The sequence below is a fragment of the Festucalex cinctus genome, chromosome 7 (assembly GCF_051991245.1).
Source record: "Festucalex cinctus isolate MCC-2025b chromosome 7, RoL_Fcin_1.0, whole genome shotgun sequence".
NCBI lineage: Eukaryota > Metazoa > Chordata > Actinopteri > Syngnathiformes > Syngnathidae > Festucalex > Festucalex cinctus.
The window spans coordinates 16,395,678-16,412,830 of record NC_135417.1 but is presented as its reverse complement, the minus strand read 5'-3'; the positions used below and the strand labels follow the sequence as shown (position 1 = coordinate 16,412,830).

At 38.5% G+C, this 17,153-nt stretch overlaps 1 protein-coding gene across 2 annotated transcripts in view; it reads right to left on the bottom strand.

The window, feature by feature from the left end:
- Nucleotides 1-13,817: 13,817 nt before the first annotated feature.
- LOC144022269 (uncharacterized) overlaps nucleotides 13,818-17,153 on the bottom strand; it is an 18,714-nt gene continuing 15,378 nt past the window's right edge. For both annotated transcript variants that reach the window (XM_077526940.1, XM_077526941.1), the window contains one exon: nucleotides 13,818-16,362. In XM_077526940.1, the coding sequence (XP_077383066.1) occupies nucleotides 16,333-16,362 (30 nt within the window). In that variant the 3' untranslated portion in view covers nucleotides 13,818-16,332. The remainder of the gene's footprint in view (nucleotides 16,363-17,153) is intronic.

The following is a 17,153-nucleotide window of genomic DNA, read 5'->3' as shown; positions in this document are numbered from 1 at the left end:
TTACCGTCAATAAATCATTGAGATTAACTGGATTCCACTTCATAGAAGGCCATATTACTTGACGGGAAGAAAAAAACAAAAACATTTGCAAACATAAAGTAATTGGATTTGAACACTCAATATTTAATTTTCCTAACTGGAAAAACAAAGTACCTACATATCTATCTAGCTAATAGGCTTAAGATTTACATTTGGTTCAGCTATCTAAAACAGGAAAAGTTTGTTTTTAATCAATTCATGTTAAGTTCTTTTCTCTCCAGGAAAAAATAATCACATAGTAGTATTGGTGTTTCTATTAAGTGTAAAATTTACAGTAGCAATGTGGTTATATGTTTAAAAATATATATTGTTGCTGGAAGCCAAAGTCATAATTTGAATTTAAACACTACTTATAATAAATATAAATAAAATGAAACAACCAATTATTTGTAAATAAATGAATTAGCTCATTGTAATTAAACTGACCGCCGAACTATCATTGATTAAAAAATCTCCGTATTAACAAAACGTGGGGATTTTTCAGTGTAGAAAACGAACAGCATATGCATACAAATATGCATTGTTTATGAAATTTCGACGCAAGATGAAAAAAAAATCCAGTTTGTTCCCAGTGATTTCCACTTTTGCGATTATAAAGATTCTTTCAAACATGTGGCATTGGTGTTAAAAATAAAAAAGTTATTTTGTTATGAAAAAAATAAAATAGTTCAAAGGTCTTTATTGTATCACATGGCCAAAAAATAGCATTCGTCCAGACAAGACATATTCATAATCAAGAGAAGATTTGCCAAATGTAAGCAAATTTCTTCTTTCAAAAGTGTTCATGCAACTGGTAGCCCTTTGCATTTATCAGTAACCAAAAAGTAGCTTTCGGTTTCAAAACATTTGGTAAACGCTGCTCTAGAATTTTGCCACTCAATGAAAAGCATGTACTGTATCCACAAATGTTGTTTCAGAAACAAATTCAGAAAAGCAAATAATGCGAATAACGAGATGTGTGCTTTTTGTTGGGCATTATTGATATAATTAAAAAGAAAAGAAAAAGCAATTCAAAACTGTCAAAAACACATAATGGTAACAATATTAACTCAATGATACAAGTGACTTAGCCACTTGCATGCTAATTCTTAATTGTGAGCATTTGCAACTTTTTCAATCCAAAAATCTTTCCAATTTTTTTTCCATGTTTCAGAAAGAAAAAAAAATCATTTGTCAGACAGCTAAAATATGAATTAAAAAAAAAATGACAGTCAAAACTGTCAAAAGCACAAATACCATAAAAATACCACAAAAATTCTTATAGTGATGAATATTAATATCAGATCAAGTTGAACCACAGTTACCATGCTAATTGATCATGCTAAGAGCATTTTTGTTCAAAGTCTCACCATCAACAACACTTTTACTATACTGGCTGCACAAAAAACATTGAAGCACTTTTTTCTTTTCTTTTCTTTTTTTTTTTTTTTAAACAAAATCAAATGTTCTTACCTTGCATCCAACAAGGTGCACACAATTCCCCCAAATGTCTCCAAAGTCCTCTCACTTTTTTTGCAAATCACTTCTTGTTCCAGAAGCACTTAATCGGCGGCACGTTTGTGGCCGTCTTGGCCCGTCCCCTCGCTCGGTGTGCTTGCTCAGCTCGCTTTATTGGATCTCTCTCTTTACGCCGAGCCGGCCGTCCATTTCCACTTTATTTACATGGCGCTCCCGAACACATCCAGCGCGCGGATAACGGCAGTTATTGCACTGCTGCAATTTATCAGCTCGCCAAACAGCGTCTCCCCGGTAACTGGGCGAGGGGCTCGCACGGCCTGATGCGGGTTATTAAATCATATTCGGTTATCTGCGCTTCTGCATGGATGCGTTCCGTTGTTAGAGCGAGGGTTGGGGGTGGGGGGTGAAAAGGGCATTTGACACAGGAGATGACCTGCGGACACGCCGACATACGGCACGGCAGGGCTAATCAAACAGCAGCCTATTGTTTACCGACTCGTATCACGAACAAGGTTTTCATTCAAAGGTGAATTAAGGGTGACAGGTGAAAGACTTCTGTATGCCAAAGTCCACCCTGTGATGCCTGAAAGTACATTTAGTCCACATTGAAGTGTTTATTCTGCTGTCTTTATAGAGTGATGCAGTGTTGATGGTTTAGGTACGGGAAGGGACTGCCTGTTGAGAATGAAATAGTGGTGCGGCATATTCAGGGCCCGGATTCCAAATTCAAAATCCACTCACGGGACCCTTGTCATGCTGGTCATTTTGGTGCATATTTAAAAGCCCTTGATTAGGGTTAGGGTTATTTAAGGTTATGGTTTGTCAAATTTAGGGTAGGATTTCTTTGTTGTTGTTAATCCGTCCCTTGAAACCAAGCGCATGAACCTGAACGCGTCCCTTCACTTTTTCGGCGAATAAGAAGACAACCTCCCCCGCACACACTCCCCCACCGCCGTCTCGACAGACGAGATGAGTTTCTGCTAAGCCGCCATGTTGCTGCTTGAAGGGCGTCTCGCTTACAACGCAGTCAGACATGCAGTAAATTAATAAACAGACAGATAATCTCGTATAGTTGACTGCTACTACATGGCGTCCTCTTGCCCTTAATCCCTTTTATGATGACATCCATTACTTGTATGAAAAAGTCAACAATTGCTTCGGGTGGATGATGGATGACTCGGCTGTTTTCACACCCTTGACCCCCAAACCAAAAAAAAAACAAAAAATGAATTTGATTGTTGAATGCCGTTTGAATCTTTATAAGGTTAACAGGTGTTACTGGGAAGTGCATTTGGTCACATAAGCACCCTAACTAAGCACATATAGAGCGGTTATTATAAAAGTCTACACACCCCTGGTCAAATGCCAGGTTATTATCATTTAAAAAAAAAAAATCACCATGAATTTGACATATAACTTGGACAATTCAATTAAAAATTAAATTAAGAATAAACAACTGCGATAATATGGTTGCATAAATGTGCACACCCTATTGTGAGTGGGGGTGTGGCCGTGTTCAGAATGAACCAATCAGACTCAAACTCCTGTTAAATGGGAGTCAACATACACTTGTCACCATTTGAAGTGCCCCTGATTAACTCTAAAGTTCTAGTTGGCTTTTTTTTTTTTTTTTTTTTTTTTTTTTTTTTTACATTTTTGGAACTGTTCCTAATTTCTTTCACCTTGATTAAGGTCCCAATTCTACCTGAAGATGAGGTGTTTCGTGTATGATGAGCACTGAGCAGTGTTTAGAAATCAGAGCCAAAAAATTCAACCCTGGTTTTTGCCAGACACATTTTTCTACAGGATTTCAAGCATGTTATGTGCTGAAGTTGGATCCCAAAGGCGCAGACACAAATAAGAGTTTAACACTTTATTCCCATAACATCAAGAGGCGTGGAACTACCTTGACTTGACCAGAAACAACAAGAAGGCATCGAGGAAAGTAGGAGCAGTTGGCCAACTGGACAGAGGAATAATCCGACAAAAACACACTTCTCAGAAAGGCTTATATAGACAGTAAATCGATCTGATTGGTTATGGCTAGACATTGTGGGTAACAGGACTGACATGGAATTATCTGATTGGCTGTTGACCAGATAAGGAGATTAAAGATTCCTGACATCACATAGCTTCTGACATCACATAGCGTTTTACCAGTTGAAACCAGATGATGGTTACATCAGTTCAAAACAGACACTTGACCGTACGGTCATGACCCGAACATAACCCTGGCCCCAAATAACACACAGGCAAAACACAGTCATGACAAAGCATATTTTTGCTAAATTCTGAAAATGTGGGGGATGGGCTTCAGGCCCAGTTTGGATTAAAGGTTTGGATAGGTTTAGGGTTTGTAATACAGTAGGGTTTGTCTTAGATTTTGTGTTAGATTTGGGGAAATTGGATTTAGGGGCTTCAGGTGTTGAGATGGGATCGTGTTGAGCTCTCTTCGGGTTAAGAGAAGTGGTTGCAAATGTGACACACAAGTCATGCTTTGAGCATTATTATCAACGTGCTTGCGTCACCTGCGTTCCAATGTAAACAAAGCATGACGGATGTTGATCATTAGCAAGGTGCGCCATCCCTTTATTTCAAAACAGGGACCTGCGTTATTTGCCTATTTGCCACACAGCAATCACATCTTTCATTCATTCTATTTTTAGCGGCGGCAAGTGTCTGGATGACTTACGACTGTTGGGCTTTTGATGCTGTTGGCCACTTCAGTGCCAATAAAAAAAAGACGGTTGCATTGTGAAAGCCAGCCCGGTGATAAATCTGAAGGTGAGCCCCCCCCCCCAAAAAGCTGCTAGTATTTGGATCAAGACGATAAAAATGTCTGGAAAGGTTAAGCAGCATCCAGATTGTGATGAGTCTCATTGTAAAAAAGGACAAAACATAATCTGATGTGAGAATTCGCATCAAATGGCGGCTGATTGCGGCAATTACAAGTGTCCTTGAAATGGGTTGTGTTTAGGATAGAGATCATCTAGAGTTGGGATTAATTTTGGATTGGGGTGCATTTAGTGGCGGGTTCAGGTTCAGGATTTACGTTTTTTGTAGGATTACAATTTGGGTAGGATTAGGGTTTTATGTAGAGATGTAATGATAACAAAAATATTGTGATATCGCAATATTAACATTGCAATTTCATCATTGTCACGTCATGATATCAAAAGCAGCACATTGCAGTTGTAGCACCCTCTAGTGGTTTAAGAGTGCATCTTAATTTTAATTATGAATGTTTTGGTCACTGAAAAGGATATCACTTCCATTAATTAGTCATACAAGCAAACGTTTTTCAAAATATCCATCAAAAACATTACTTTCCGCCTGCTTCACACGAACACTGCCTTGTGAACCACATAGACCATGATACTTTGCACCACTGAGCCAATTGGAGCACATGACAATGACATTGCCAAGTCTATTTTTTAACAATATTGTGAGTTTGTATGCAGCATCATGAGCTCAATTTTATATTACAAACTTCTCCACAATATTGTGATATTTACCATATCAATAGGGTTAGGTTTTGTTTTAGGGATTTAAGACACAGTTGCAAGATCCTATTATGAGACAATTGTAAAATTATCTATTAAGAAACAATCAGACAAGAGATATTAAACTGTATTTCCAGGAAGGAAATAAAAGTAATCTGCTGTAAAAGAGAGTAGATAAAGCATCTCGGCGGTGAGAGACGCTGACAGATAAATGATTATTACAAGGTCTTTAATGGAAAGAAATCCGTCGGCGAAGCTTTAAACAAGTCCGCCGCCAACACGGCAACGCAGACGACGGCAAACATAAAACATTTACTTCCACCTGTTATCTAAAATGTCTCCAGTGAAGCGCACAAATGCATGTGGAGCGTATTATACGTCGCAAAGTTTCTGCTGACTCGGCCGGTTGTGCACAGGCATGCAAATGTCTGATAGTTTCCCGTTTCAGACAAAATGTCACCGCCTGGAAGACCTTCAACATATTTTACAAAAAGCGCTCAAGGAATATATGAGAGCAAATGATTTTTATTTATTTTTTTGCTACGAATGAACCCTGACAGAAGAAATGTGTAAATGTCACCGTTTAACGCCGTCACATGACCGCAGCTGACATTTGGAAGGGCACACATCGTGCTGCTTTGCAGGGGACACACCAAATGAAGAACAAAATACACACAAAACACTCCGATTGATTTGAACAACTAACAAGGAGACAACACAACTATATGGGGCATATTGTGGCATGTTTAATTTACTATTTTTTTGGCCATGTATGTACAACATCGTCATGTTGTTGGAGCGTTTTGTACTTGTTTACCATGTTGTAGCATGTTGGCTGACATTTTGCTTTTGTAACTTGTTTAACTGCCATTTTAGTGGATTATGTTTATGAAGTGTGTTGTCGACCATATTTTTGGAGTATCCCGTCGGCCATGTTTGTAAAGTGTGTTGTATCTTTGTCGTTATTCGCTGTTGACCTCTTTCACCGTCCTAGCTTTGAGTTTACAAACTTGGATGCTGGACCAGAGAGACGAACCCGCCTAGGTTAGCCTAGCGCTAGCTAGCTAGTATGACAGACACACAAATGGATTTACCAAAAGGAAAAAAGGGGAAAAAAACACTCTGGGTTCTATCATAGAGATTAAAGTTAGTTATTTTAAACTAAAAAGGAGAACTTTTCCGTAGGTTGATGCGTCTGCGTTAGCGCATCCTCTACATATAGTCTCGGCCATGTTTGTAAAGTGTGCGGTATCTTTGTCGTTAAGCGCTGTTGGCCTCTTTCGCCGTCCTAGCTTGGAGTTTACGAACTTGGATGCTGGACCAGAGAGACGAACCCGCCTAGGTTAGCCTAGCGCTAGCTAGCTAGTACGACAGACACACAAATGGATTTACCAAAAGGAAAAGAAAAAAACCTCTGGGTTCTGTTGTTGGCCAGTGCATGGTGAAGCATCCTAGAGATTAAAGTTAGTTATTTTAAACTAAAAAGGAGAACTTTTCCGTAGGTTGATGTGGCTACGTTAGCGCGTCAGCTACATATAGTCTTGGTACACTCCAATATGTTTTCAAAAAAGTGAATATTAAGCTTAATAAAGTGCTTTGGACAACATAGAGTGTAGATAAAGTGCGATGTAACTACATTCTATTTACCATTATGAATGATCAAATTGGATTTCTCTTCTTTTTTTTTTCTCTCTCTCTATGACATGTTTTTTGGTGAAAGTGCAATTGGTTGAGTTGATTAGGGACTCACTGGTTACGAACAAACGAATACGATAACGTGGACTTTGGGTGCGAGTTCAGCCACTTGTTATACGTGTATCCGATATGTATTGTCGGCCATGTTGGTGGACTGTGTTGTTGGAAATATTTCTGGACTTTTTTATAAACCGTGTTTGGGCAACGTGATGTTGGCAAAGTTTGTGGAGCCTGTTGGTGGCCATATTTGTGGAGTATGCTCAAAATTTGTATGGCATGTTTGTGGACTATTTTTTGGAATGTGTTGTCAGCCATGTTTGAGCAGTATGACGTCGGCCATGTTTTTATTTTTAAATTCAAACTGGTGGGTGTATAAGAACACATTAAATGAGTAAACACAGAGAAAAAGAGCAATAAAAACTCAAAGTATTTATGTTTTACGCCGTGTGTTTGCAAATCGCAGTCATGCATTTCATCGTCTTTATTTTTTTGCCTCACACGCTGCACCATCCTTAATTCTCACAGCCAGGCAATAAGCGGGACCCCCGCTGCTTTTGGATCAGTCTCTCGCAGCCTAAATACCCCAATGACTTTATCGGTCTTGTGCTGGAAAATGAAACCTACGCCGCCTGTGTTGTGCAAATAGCGCCAAGTGAGTCGCGCTATTAAAAGCTCCACTGATCTTCACTGCAGACGTGTAGGACGGAGAGGAGACTGCCCCCCCCAAACTCACCCACCCACCCAACACCAACGCCTCGCTGCTCTCATATAGTCACATTTACAAGAGCTCTTTTTGGCCTGACTCACAGGAAGTTGTCGCACAACGAACTCATCTGCTGAACACGGTCACCTTCTGGTGGGTACACCTTTGAATGAGAACGCGTGTGGGTTGTTTTAACAGGCCTGCAGGCTTCAGAACACCGTCGAGTGTTTTGTTAGATAAAAACGGACTTGTCAAGTGGGAACTCGGTGACACGCTGAATCAATGAGATGATGCGTGGTCTAGGAACAGAAGCGTTCCTGTTGGATTATGTGGATTTGTGAAGGAACAGGAATGGACACTTTTTTTTTTTTTGTATATCTGGTGGAAAATAGTCTGCCATTACTTGATCAGGTGTTTGGTAGGAAATCATACAAAAACCTCAAACCAGACGTACCTGGAGAAAACATGTTTATCTATCTATCTATGAAATATACACTAGTTTACATTTTCAATATAGTTTTTATATTTTATCAATTTACACACAAAAAAAAAAAAAAACATTTCGCTGGCGTTGGGCCAAAATCTACTACAGTACTGCCAAAATCATCAGTTTTCATGACATCCCAAAAACAATGTTTTTTGCAACCATTAACACCATCAAAGAGAACAAACCATTTTCACTTGAGGTTGGACAGTAATTTGTAAAAATGACACCCATGCATGTGGACTGATCAAAAGTATAGATTTTTGAAAAAATATAACAATTTGGCAAATTTTGACTTACGAGGTTTCAGCGATAAATTATTCATTAAGTATACACAACTTTTATGTTTTAATTTTTCCCCATTAGATATTTTAATATATTTTATCATTTTACTTTAACACAAAATAATAATAAAAATAGTGTTATTTTACACAAAGATTCTCTATTTTATTTATAATTGTAATGTGTTTAAAATGAATATGTGCACATATAACAATCATATGTATTTTTTCCCTTAACATAGATTTTTTTTTTCATTAACAAGCATGTATATGTTATATGCTTCATTTTCAAAAGTTATTTAAGTCATCCATTGTGATCAATAATTTTCCACTACAGTCCAGCTGTTGCCAATAATGCTCATTGCAAACTTTTCCCAAATAGCCAAAAAATTCTAGACAAATTACAAACATGTATTTGAGCAAGTCTCAGTTTTCACATGATAACTTCAGAAATCATTCAGTGAATTATTTGAGGTGGAATGATTGTGGTGATTTCAGATGTTGTCAGGATAATAAATTAGAATACAGCACAATTCAAAATTGTTTCAATTTCTCTTTGATCCAAAATTGCTTAAGTACACAAAGACACTTTACAGAAAAAATTAATTCCTTGGTGGAGGTAATAAAACAAACAGACAAAAGAAGTAATTTTTGTATTCAAAAATTATAATAACCGACGATAGGCATGTCTGATTTTAAATTTTCAGCCAGCATGTTTTGCTTCGATTTTCTGTGATCATTATTCCTTCCGCAGTGTTTCAAGCAAACGCTTCTCTTTGATGCGCTCGTCTTGAGGTGAGCTTAGGAGGATCACTTACAAAAGGTGTTTTTTTCCCCTTCTTGTAATTGAATTCAAAGCAGCAGCTGCATCACTATTCTAAATGTTTTTGAGGCAGGCTTTCACTTCTAAGAAAACGCGTGCATGCCATACAAATATGACAGCAATAAGACACAAAAGCCTTTTATTTTCTTGTAAAATGCTTCTTGTTAAGTACTCTCAAAAGGCACGCGTTCACCTTCACCAACAAGCCTGTCGATTTAATTTATGTTATGATTGGCAATGATTTTTTGCGAGGGTGGGAGGGGAGGGGCTTTGATGCTGCACAGATGGCGAGGGGACGTCCCCTGAGGGAAAAACGCTGCGAACCTCACACGGCTCCCCCTTGTGGCAGTTTGAGCGTACCATTTACATTTTTTAGACACTCCAGTCTGAAGCTATTTACAGTTATGAACCGTCGGGGATTCGGCGTCCTGCTCAAGGACACCCCCGCCGGATGTAAGGCCCCATCCAAAACAGCCCTTTCAAGCAAAGCGGTAAATTCAGGGTCACAAAATGTAGTCAGCTGCGGAGTCATAAAGTCCATACGTTTGTTTTATTTGATGCCCCCCTCAGGGGACGACATGTTCACAATAGTCTCTAAAATGGCGTCCGTGCACAGACTGTCGCTGAAGGACGCCTCAAATGGCGTGGAGGTGGATGCCAGTGACAATTATGGGGTAAGGGTAGTCAAGACGAGTTGGCTTGTGAACTTTACAAACACAATCATGTTTGGAGCATGACCTTGACTAGTTGCTAATTACATGCATTTGCCTTGAGGTGGAGGGAGAGCTGCTGGCACTAACAAATGAGCGTGCCAAATGAAATGAGTCTGTCACTTTAATTGATTGAAATTGTTTTCTATTTCTATACGTGTGGCTTTGGGGAGTGAGGGTGAACAAGTAAAGTGAGGCTCAAGCAGGATTTTGAACAACTTTTGGGCTTTCAAATTGGATGATGAATGCACCCGCACTCCAAATTGATTGATTGATTGATTGATTGATTTAAAAAAAAATAAAAAATAAAATTCCACCCCTGCTTTCATTTATTCACTGATTGTTTTGTTTTCTTACAATGTGTAATTTCATATATGTTAAGCCAACCCCAATTTTCAGATGTAACACATATCGGCGGTTTATCAGTCTTTACTGAATAATTTTTTTTGGTTCACAATGTTATGATCTGAGGTCGGATCCCAAAAGCGCAGACACAAATAAGATTTTAACTCTTTATTCGCATAACATCTAGAGGCGTAGAACAAACTTGATTAGAAGAGAAACAACGAGAATGGATCGAGAATCAAGAGACGCCAAGCCTTGGGCTGTGGAGATGCCCGGAGGAGCCGAGGTAATAATCCGACAAAGACACACTTCTTGGTTTGGCTTAAATAAACAGTCAATTGATCGGATTGGCTATGGCTAGACATGTGAGTAACAGGACTGGCATGGAATTATCAGATTGGCTGTTGACCAAGTAAAGGGATTAAAGACTCTTGATATCACATAGCTCCTGACATCACATAGTGTTTTTCCAGTTGACCCAAACATAACCCTGGCATGACCCAGTCATGACACAATTTTTTTTTTGGGGGGTGTCAATTTTCTCAATGCATATCAACGGGTGTCAATTACAAATCAATTTTCGCTATGCCTGAGGAGGTGTATCATCCTATGTGGATCTCCAGTACTGACTGATTGATTGATTAATTAATTTTTTAAAGTTTTTTTTTCACCCAAAAACGTTTCTATATGTATTTCCTTTACCGCAGTGTACCCCCATATATTCGCAGTTCAGCACCCATGATTTCATTTATTCACTGATTTATCTTTTTAAACAATATTTACTTTTATTTATTTATTTATTTATTTTCAGGTGCAACGCATATTGGCGTTTTATCAGCATTTTTTTTGTAAGAATTTATTTTTTTTGGTTCACAATTTTTTGGGGGGCCAATTTTCTCAAAGCATATTGATGCGTATTGGTGTCAATTACAAATCAATTTTCACTACACCTGGGCTGGGATGTACATTTTCCAAATTTAAAATGCCATTTTTGTCAATCATATGGATAAAGGCGTGTGTCATCTAATGAGGACCTCCATTATAGCACTGATGATTTATTTATTTATTTTTTTTAATTTGCAACTCGCTGTTGGCGCATTCACCTCCACACAGAAGCTCATTTATTCACTTGACCCAATCGCGGCCTATCCCCAGAAAAAAAAAAAGAATGAAGGTATGAAGGTTAAGGTTTGTATTTGTGGAGGGTTATAGTTCGGGTTAGGTTTAGTGTTGGGAGGCTGAGGATCAGGGTTTCGATTCGAGGCTCAATGTTGAATTCAAAGCCCTGTTCAGTTAGCATGTGTTCATTTTCAACGCTGTCTGTCATCCATTTCCAGCAATCCACCACAAGCTTTAAGTGTTACCATTTCGAATCAAGAATCCAATCGATTCTGAAAGCTATCTGGAATCCTGGGTAATATCTGTTGGTGTTTGTTTTTGTCAACACTGCATCAGCTGCCATTTTCCAAAGCTTGCTGCTCGTCAACAACATGTCGTCACCCGCCTCAGTCAATTAAACACAACATAAAAATAAAAAAATCAACTGCAGTCTAAGCTTCATAAATATTTTACGACCGCCACGACTGAGTAAGGAGAAAAAGTCAAAGTTAGATGTGGAACGTGTGTGTTTATGTTTGAGCACACACACGCATGTCGTGAACATTCATCAAGACACAAAAACCAAACCGAGCTTTAATTTACGCCTCCAAAGGGATGTGTAAGCATTCCCAAAGAGTGGCCCACCCGTCCTGCACTAAATCATCCTTGTGGCGAAAACGGCAGCAGATTTACATGCAAATGGGGACGAGCCGCGCCGGCGTTTGTCTCGTCGTTTCAATTGTTGCGCCCCGTAAACAAGCCACTTAACCGCCGGTGAACGCGGCGCATTTGCCAACGCCGTCGCAACTTTCCCATAAATCACCACTTTTCAGCATCGCCAGGCCTCTGGCACACCTCCACTCGTCAGAGTCTCTCCACTTGGGAATCCTCGGTGGGGGTTTATTGTGAGGGGAACATGCAAATTGACTTGGAATTTGGTGAGCTAGATTTATTTATTTTTTTTAAGTTAGTGACAACTCATGATGGCCATAAGGTAACACGTGCGAGCAATTGCACAGCCGTATAACCTCTCAAAATCTAAGATTGTGAGATCTGTGCGCATGGCAGAGAAGCCATTGCGTGTCAGGGTTTCATGAAATTAAAATGCACAACATATACAAAACCTTGCCAAAGACACGCACAATTAGTGCTGTCAGAGTTAATGTGCAACTCATTGATTAATCACATTAAATTATCGCATTAACCATGTATTAATACAGATTAATCACATTATTAATTTTGACCGCAGACGATCCTTAAGCTTGACAGCAGATGGTTACGCTAAAGGTAGCAATAAACATATGACTACACGCATTTAATGTTTGCATATGATGTTCAGAATGTTATATATTTTTCATTTTAAATGATGCAAGTAATTAAAGGGGCTGTCTGCCGGATTCACTCAGGAAAATGCACTTTTTAAATACAGGATGTACACACTTTAACTTTCTCTCAGTCTACACATCTGTGTTCATGTTAATCTTTGGTGGTGATTTTGTCCTAAACCCCCACCTCCCCAGCCTGTATTTTGCCATTTTGTGTTTGTTTTGTAAAGAGCGAGACGTTTCAGTGGAAAGACGGTGTTTACACCCCTTCAGCCAATCGCAGAGCGGGGGGTGGCGTGTCGCAAACGGGGCCGGGCGAACGTGTCGGCTGCGTGACGTCACTCGCGCGGCAATTTGAAAGCACGCACGGATTATTATTTTTTTTCCCACTCACTCACAGAAGCTTACGTGTGTGAATGAGTGAGTGAAGAAAAAAAGAAAAAAATCTGTTGCGTTGCATTTAAATATCATGAACATGACGATGACAATATTGTGGCAGTTTTAATATCGCAATATCACGATATCGTACTTATCGTTACATCCCTAGTTAGTAACAACCAAATAAATAATATAGGGCAAACTTGTCATTATAGTGGGGTTTCCTTAATATCGCAATATCACGATAGTGCCGTTATTGTTAGATGCCGATTGAATGGTATCAACTTCAACACTTATTTAGGTAGATGGTCAATCGAAATGATTAAAGTTTATAAAAATAAGTACATTTGACTTGACTAAAGGGTGGCTGTGTGAAAGTGTTCTTCATTTCTCCCCACTTGGGAGGGTTACATCGCCGACGAGTTGAAAAGCGCGTGTGAAAAGCCTTAATGATTCAACAACATCACAATGAAGGCATGCTGAGGAGACACTGCGAACCGCGTGCAATCAAACAGTCATTCAACATCGAGTATTTGCAAGCGACTCGAGAGCCACAACACCACCGCACGGGAAGGTTGTGTTGTTCTACTCCAGCAGCACTGACAGCTCTTCACTTTTCTAAATTTAAACACGGCAAAAACGCGAGCGGCAAAAATAAACAGTGCTCTTAAAAAGCGTCTGTGAGAGGTTTGACCTATTCACCGGCGGCGTGTGCTACACAAACACGCACAACACAACTTAACACCAAGCGATGGGTTTACTTTTTAATCAAAGGCTTAATAAATATGCTTAGGAAACAGAAAATTGTTGTAAAAGTTTTTAAAAATTGGTTTCAAAATCATGCTTGTTAAAAAAATCACTTGCAGTATTCAACCTCAGCACACTCTGGGTCAAATATTGAAAATCAATACATGCCTACTCGAAATAATGAGATAAAGTGCTATTCAATCACAAAGACGACAAATTGTCAATTCATAAGATGTCCATAGTAAGCAGACTTTTATTATTATTTGCGTTCATTGTTACCTTTGGCACGTTCAGCTTTGTTCTTGGCAGTACACAACATGAAGAAATAGAATCAGCCACAAGCGAAATAAAACATTCTGAAGCACATCCCTGAGTTGCGGAAATTCCAAATCAATAAATACATAAAGCAATAATGACATTCCTTGATGATTATGACCCCGGCGCAAGACAGTAAATTGGCTTTTTCAGCGGGAAGCGCCTCGGGCTTCGTCCCTTTGTGCTGACCTCACTCATGCATGGGTGCAATTACTTCCCCCAACTCATTTACGTGGCATAAAAGCCTTTAATTAATAAGCAGCCGTCCAATTGTGGGATCCCCTTCATGGTTAGCCGAGCGTCGCGTCGCCGGCTCCGTCGAGGCCAATCCTCTTAATTGAGAAGTGTCGCGGCGAGCATCCGTAAACAGAAGGCGCAAAATAAATAGTGCCTTGTACATGAGGACAGCGGCGTATAGCTTAATCGCTAGACTGGAATTTGCATTTCCTTTAGCCAGGTTGAGTATTTTCCCATGTAGGCTTCGTGCACGCATAATTTGGCATTTTTTTAAAAAAAAGTTTGTAGTCATTGGCAGGATGCGCTTTTCAAATCATCAGGTGGTGCATATAAATACTGTGACAGACCATCAGAAATCCTTTACGGAAAAGGCACGAGGTATTCTTACAAAAAAAATATGCAAACAAAAACAATAAAATTCTAAAATAAAATTGGGAAAAAAATAAACGGGCCAGTTTAGCCAATCAAAAGGCAGAAGAAAGTCGAACTATAAAGAACTACTAAACGGTGAGTTGAGGAAAGACCAAATCATACCGTTAATAAAACACTTAAAAACACTTGAAAATAACATTAACCCTATAAAGCCAAACATATATTAAATAAATAAATGTGTCGTGGAGGTTACTATTTTTTTAACAAGGAAAAAAAAAACGGAATATTTTTTTCTGTTTTTTTTTTTTTTTAATATTTTTCCCCCGTTTTTCTGAGTATTTTTTTTCCTGTTTTTCAGAATATTTTTTTTATGACAGAAAAAAATATTCAGTAAAAGAAAAAGTATTCAGAAAAACAGAAAAAAAATTACTCAAAAAAACAAAGCTCCCCAAAAAATTAGAAAAAAGAGATATTTTTTTTTCAATTGAATGCAATACGCTTCCGTGCTAATATGTTTGATGTCTATTTTATTATATTTTTGACAGTTATAAATGTATGGATTTAGAGCATTGTGACCGGGTGTATAAAATATGACACAGATCAAAAGTCTTATGTGGAAGTTGATAAAAAAAAAAAAAAAAAAAAAAAAGTTTAAACGTTATTTACAAATAATCAGATTTATTTCTCATATTTTTCATTGTTGAGGCTTTATAGGGTTAAGTTAAATGTAAACCATTTTAAAAACAACATTAATAAGTGACATTTGGCACAATAACCACAACCAGGATATTTTAGCCAATCAAACACCCGAAGAAAGTCATTCTCAAGAACAGTGGTGAACTGAGAAAAGAGGAGCTCATTCATCAGAGACAGTTAAAAAAATAGTAAGCAAAACTATCAAATCGCACTCCCAACATTTGAGCCAATCAGAAGTCAGAAGAAAGTCATCCGCAAAAAAGACAAAAGCGACAAGAAGGGCGAATCCATGAAAAGAATAATCATACTATGCTAAATAACACAAAAACAAACAAAATACTGAAAAAGTGCACACCAACACAAACAGTGACAATGTAACCCCCACCGGACCATTTTAGCCAATCAGAAGCCAGAATAAAGTCATTCCTGGAAAAGGCACAACATCAGCAGTACTGCATGGTGGAAAAGAAGATAGACATTAAAACACTTAAGTTGAACCAACAAATACAAATCAAATAATAGAAAAACATGCATGCCAAGCAACTTGTGGCACAATGCTCAGGGCGACCAACGACCAATCACGGCTCACCTGTTTTCTGAAGCTGAGCTGTGATTGGTTGTTGCCTGAACAACTGTTATGTCATTTTCACTTGACAGCAAGTTGCAAAATGGCCGCCTTCTGAGATGGATAAAAATGGCTGTATTTTGCTTCGTTACTCATATTCCACAAATGTAATATTAATCAGAATGTCATTTATAGACTAGTGAGGTCACATATAACATTATTAAAAGAAAAGAAACACAAATAACGCAAAAGAAAAAAAACTGGAGACTTCACTCGTGTTCACAAAGACACAACCTTACAGTACGTTATCATTTCAATGATGACACGACATCGACACGACGAAAAAGAATTCACTCACTGAACTTGTCTTAAGGAAAATCTTGTAAAACGTGCTTGTGCAGCTTCATCCACCATTTTTTTTTTCTTTAACCAGATTGAGGACAAAGGAACCTTTTTTGCTGTTGTTGTTGTGGTGTTTTTCACAACTCCCATTCGTCAGCTGTTAGTTTGAGCGTCGAGACGAGACGAGGCGAAGCGACGGCGTGCCGACATCTGTCATCACCTCGGCCTCCCTCGGTGAGCCTGATGCTGGAGACAAACGCTTCATTGTTGATGTGCAACAACCACCAAGCGTAAGAAGACAAAGCGGAAGGAGAATCGCGACCGACGACAAGCAGCCGTGCGCTTAAAAGCTGACAAACGCTTAAAAAAAATAATAATAATAAAATGCGGTGAAAATGTAATGTGATTACAGGTCTTTTTTTCTTGACATAGCTGTAAAAATTAATCGATTAATCAACAAGTAATTGATTATCAAATTAATCGACAATCGAGTAATATTTTGGAGCCTTTTTTGGTTTTGTTTTTATTTTCCAAATCCTCTCATTTTAAGCATATGACTGGCAGCCATTTTCACCGAAGCAACCCCCTTCGCTCCCGGCTGTTTTATTGGATTTTGAAAGACCCACAGAATATTCTGTTCTTTTGCTATAAAAAACATGGAACCTACCAGAAGAAAGATTAGAGTGTCTTCTCTCATCAGGGAAAAAATGATATTTCTATCCGTTTCCATTTTGCAGCAATTAGCAGTAAAATATGGCTAAGTTTCATCATTATTCACAAATCTGTTGAAAAGAGTGGGGAAAGAGCTTGTCGCAACATGGCCCTGGTTGATCTCTTATCCTCTGCTGCCACCTGATGGCCGTTTTTAGAAAATTGCCATTGCTTTAAGTCACCTCTTCATGTCAGAAGCAGTATCAAAGCTTTCTGTACGCTCTAGTATAAAATTAATTCAACAAAAACGTATAAATACGTCTTTGGGAGCATGGTAATATTTAAAGTAGAACGTATTTATACGTTTTTGGGAGTTAATAGATTCT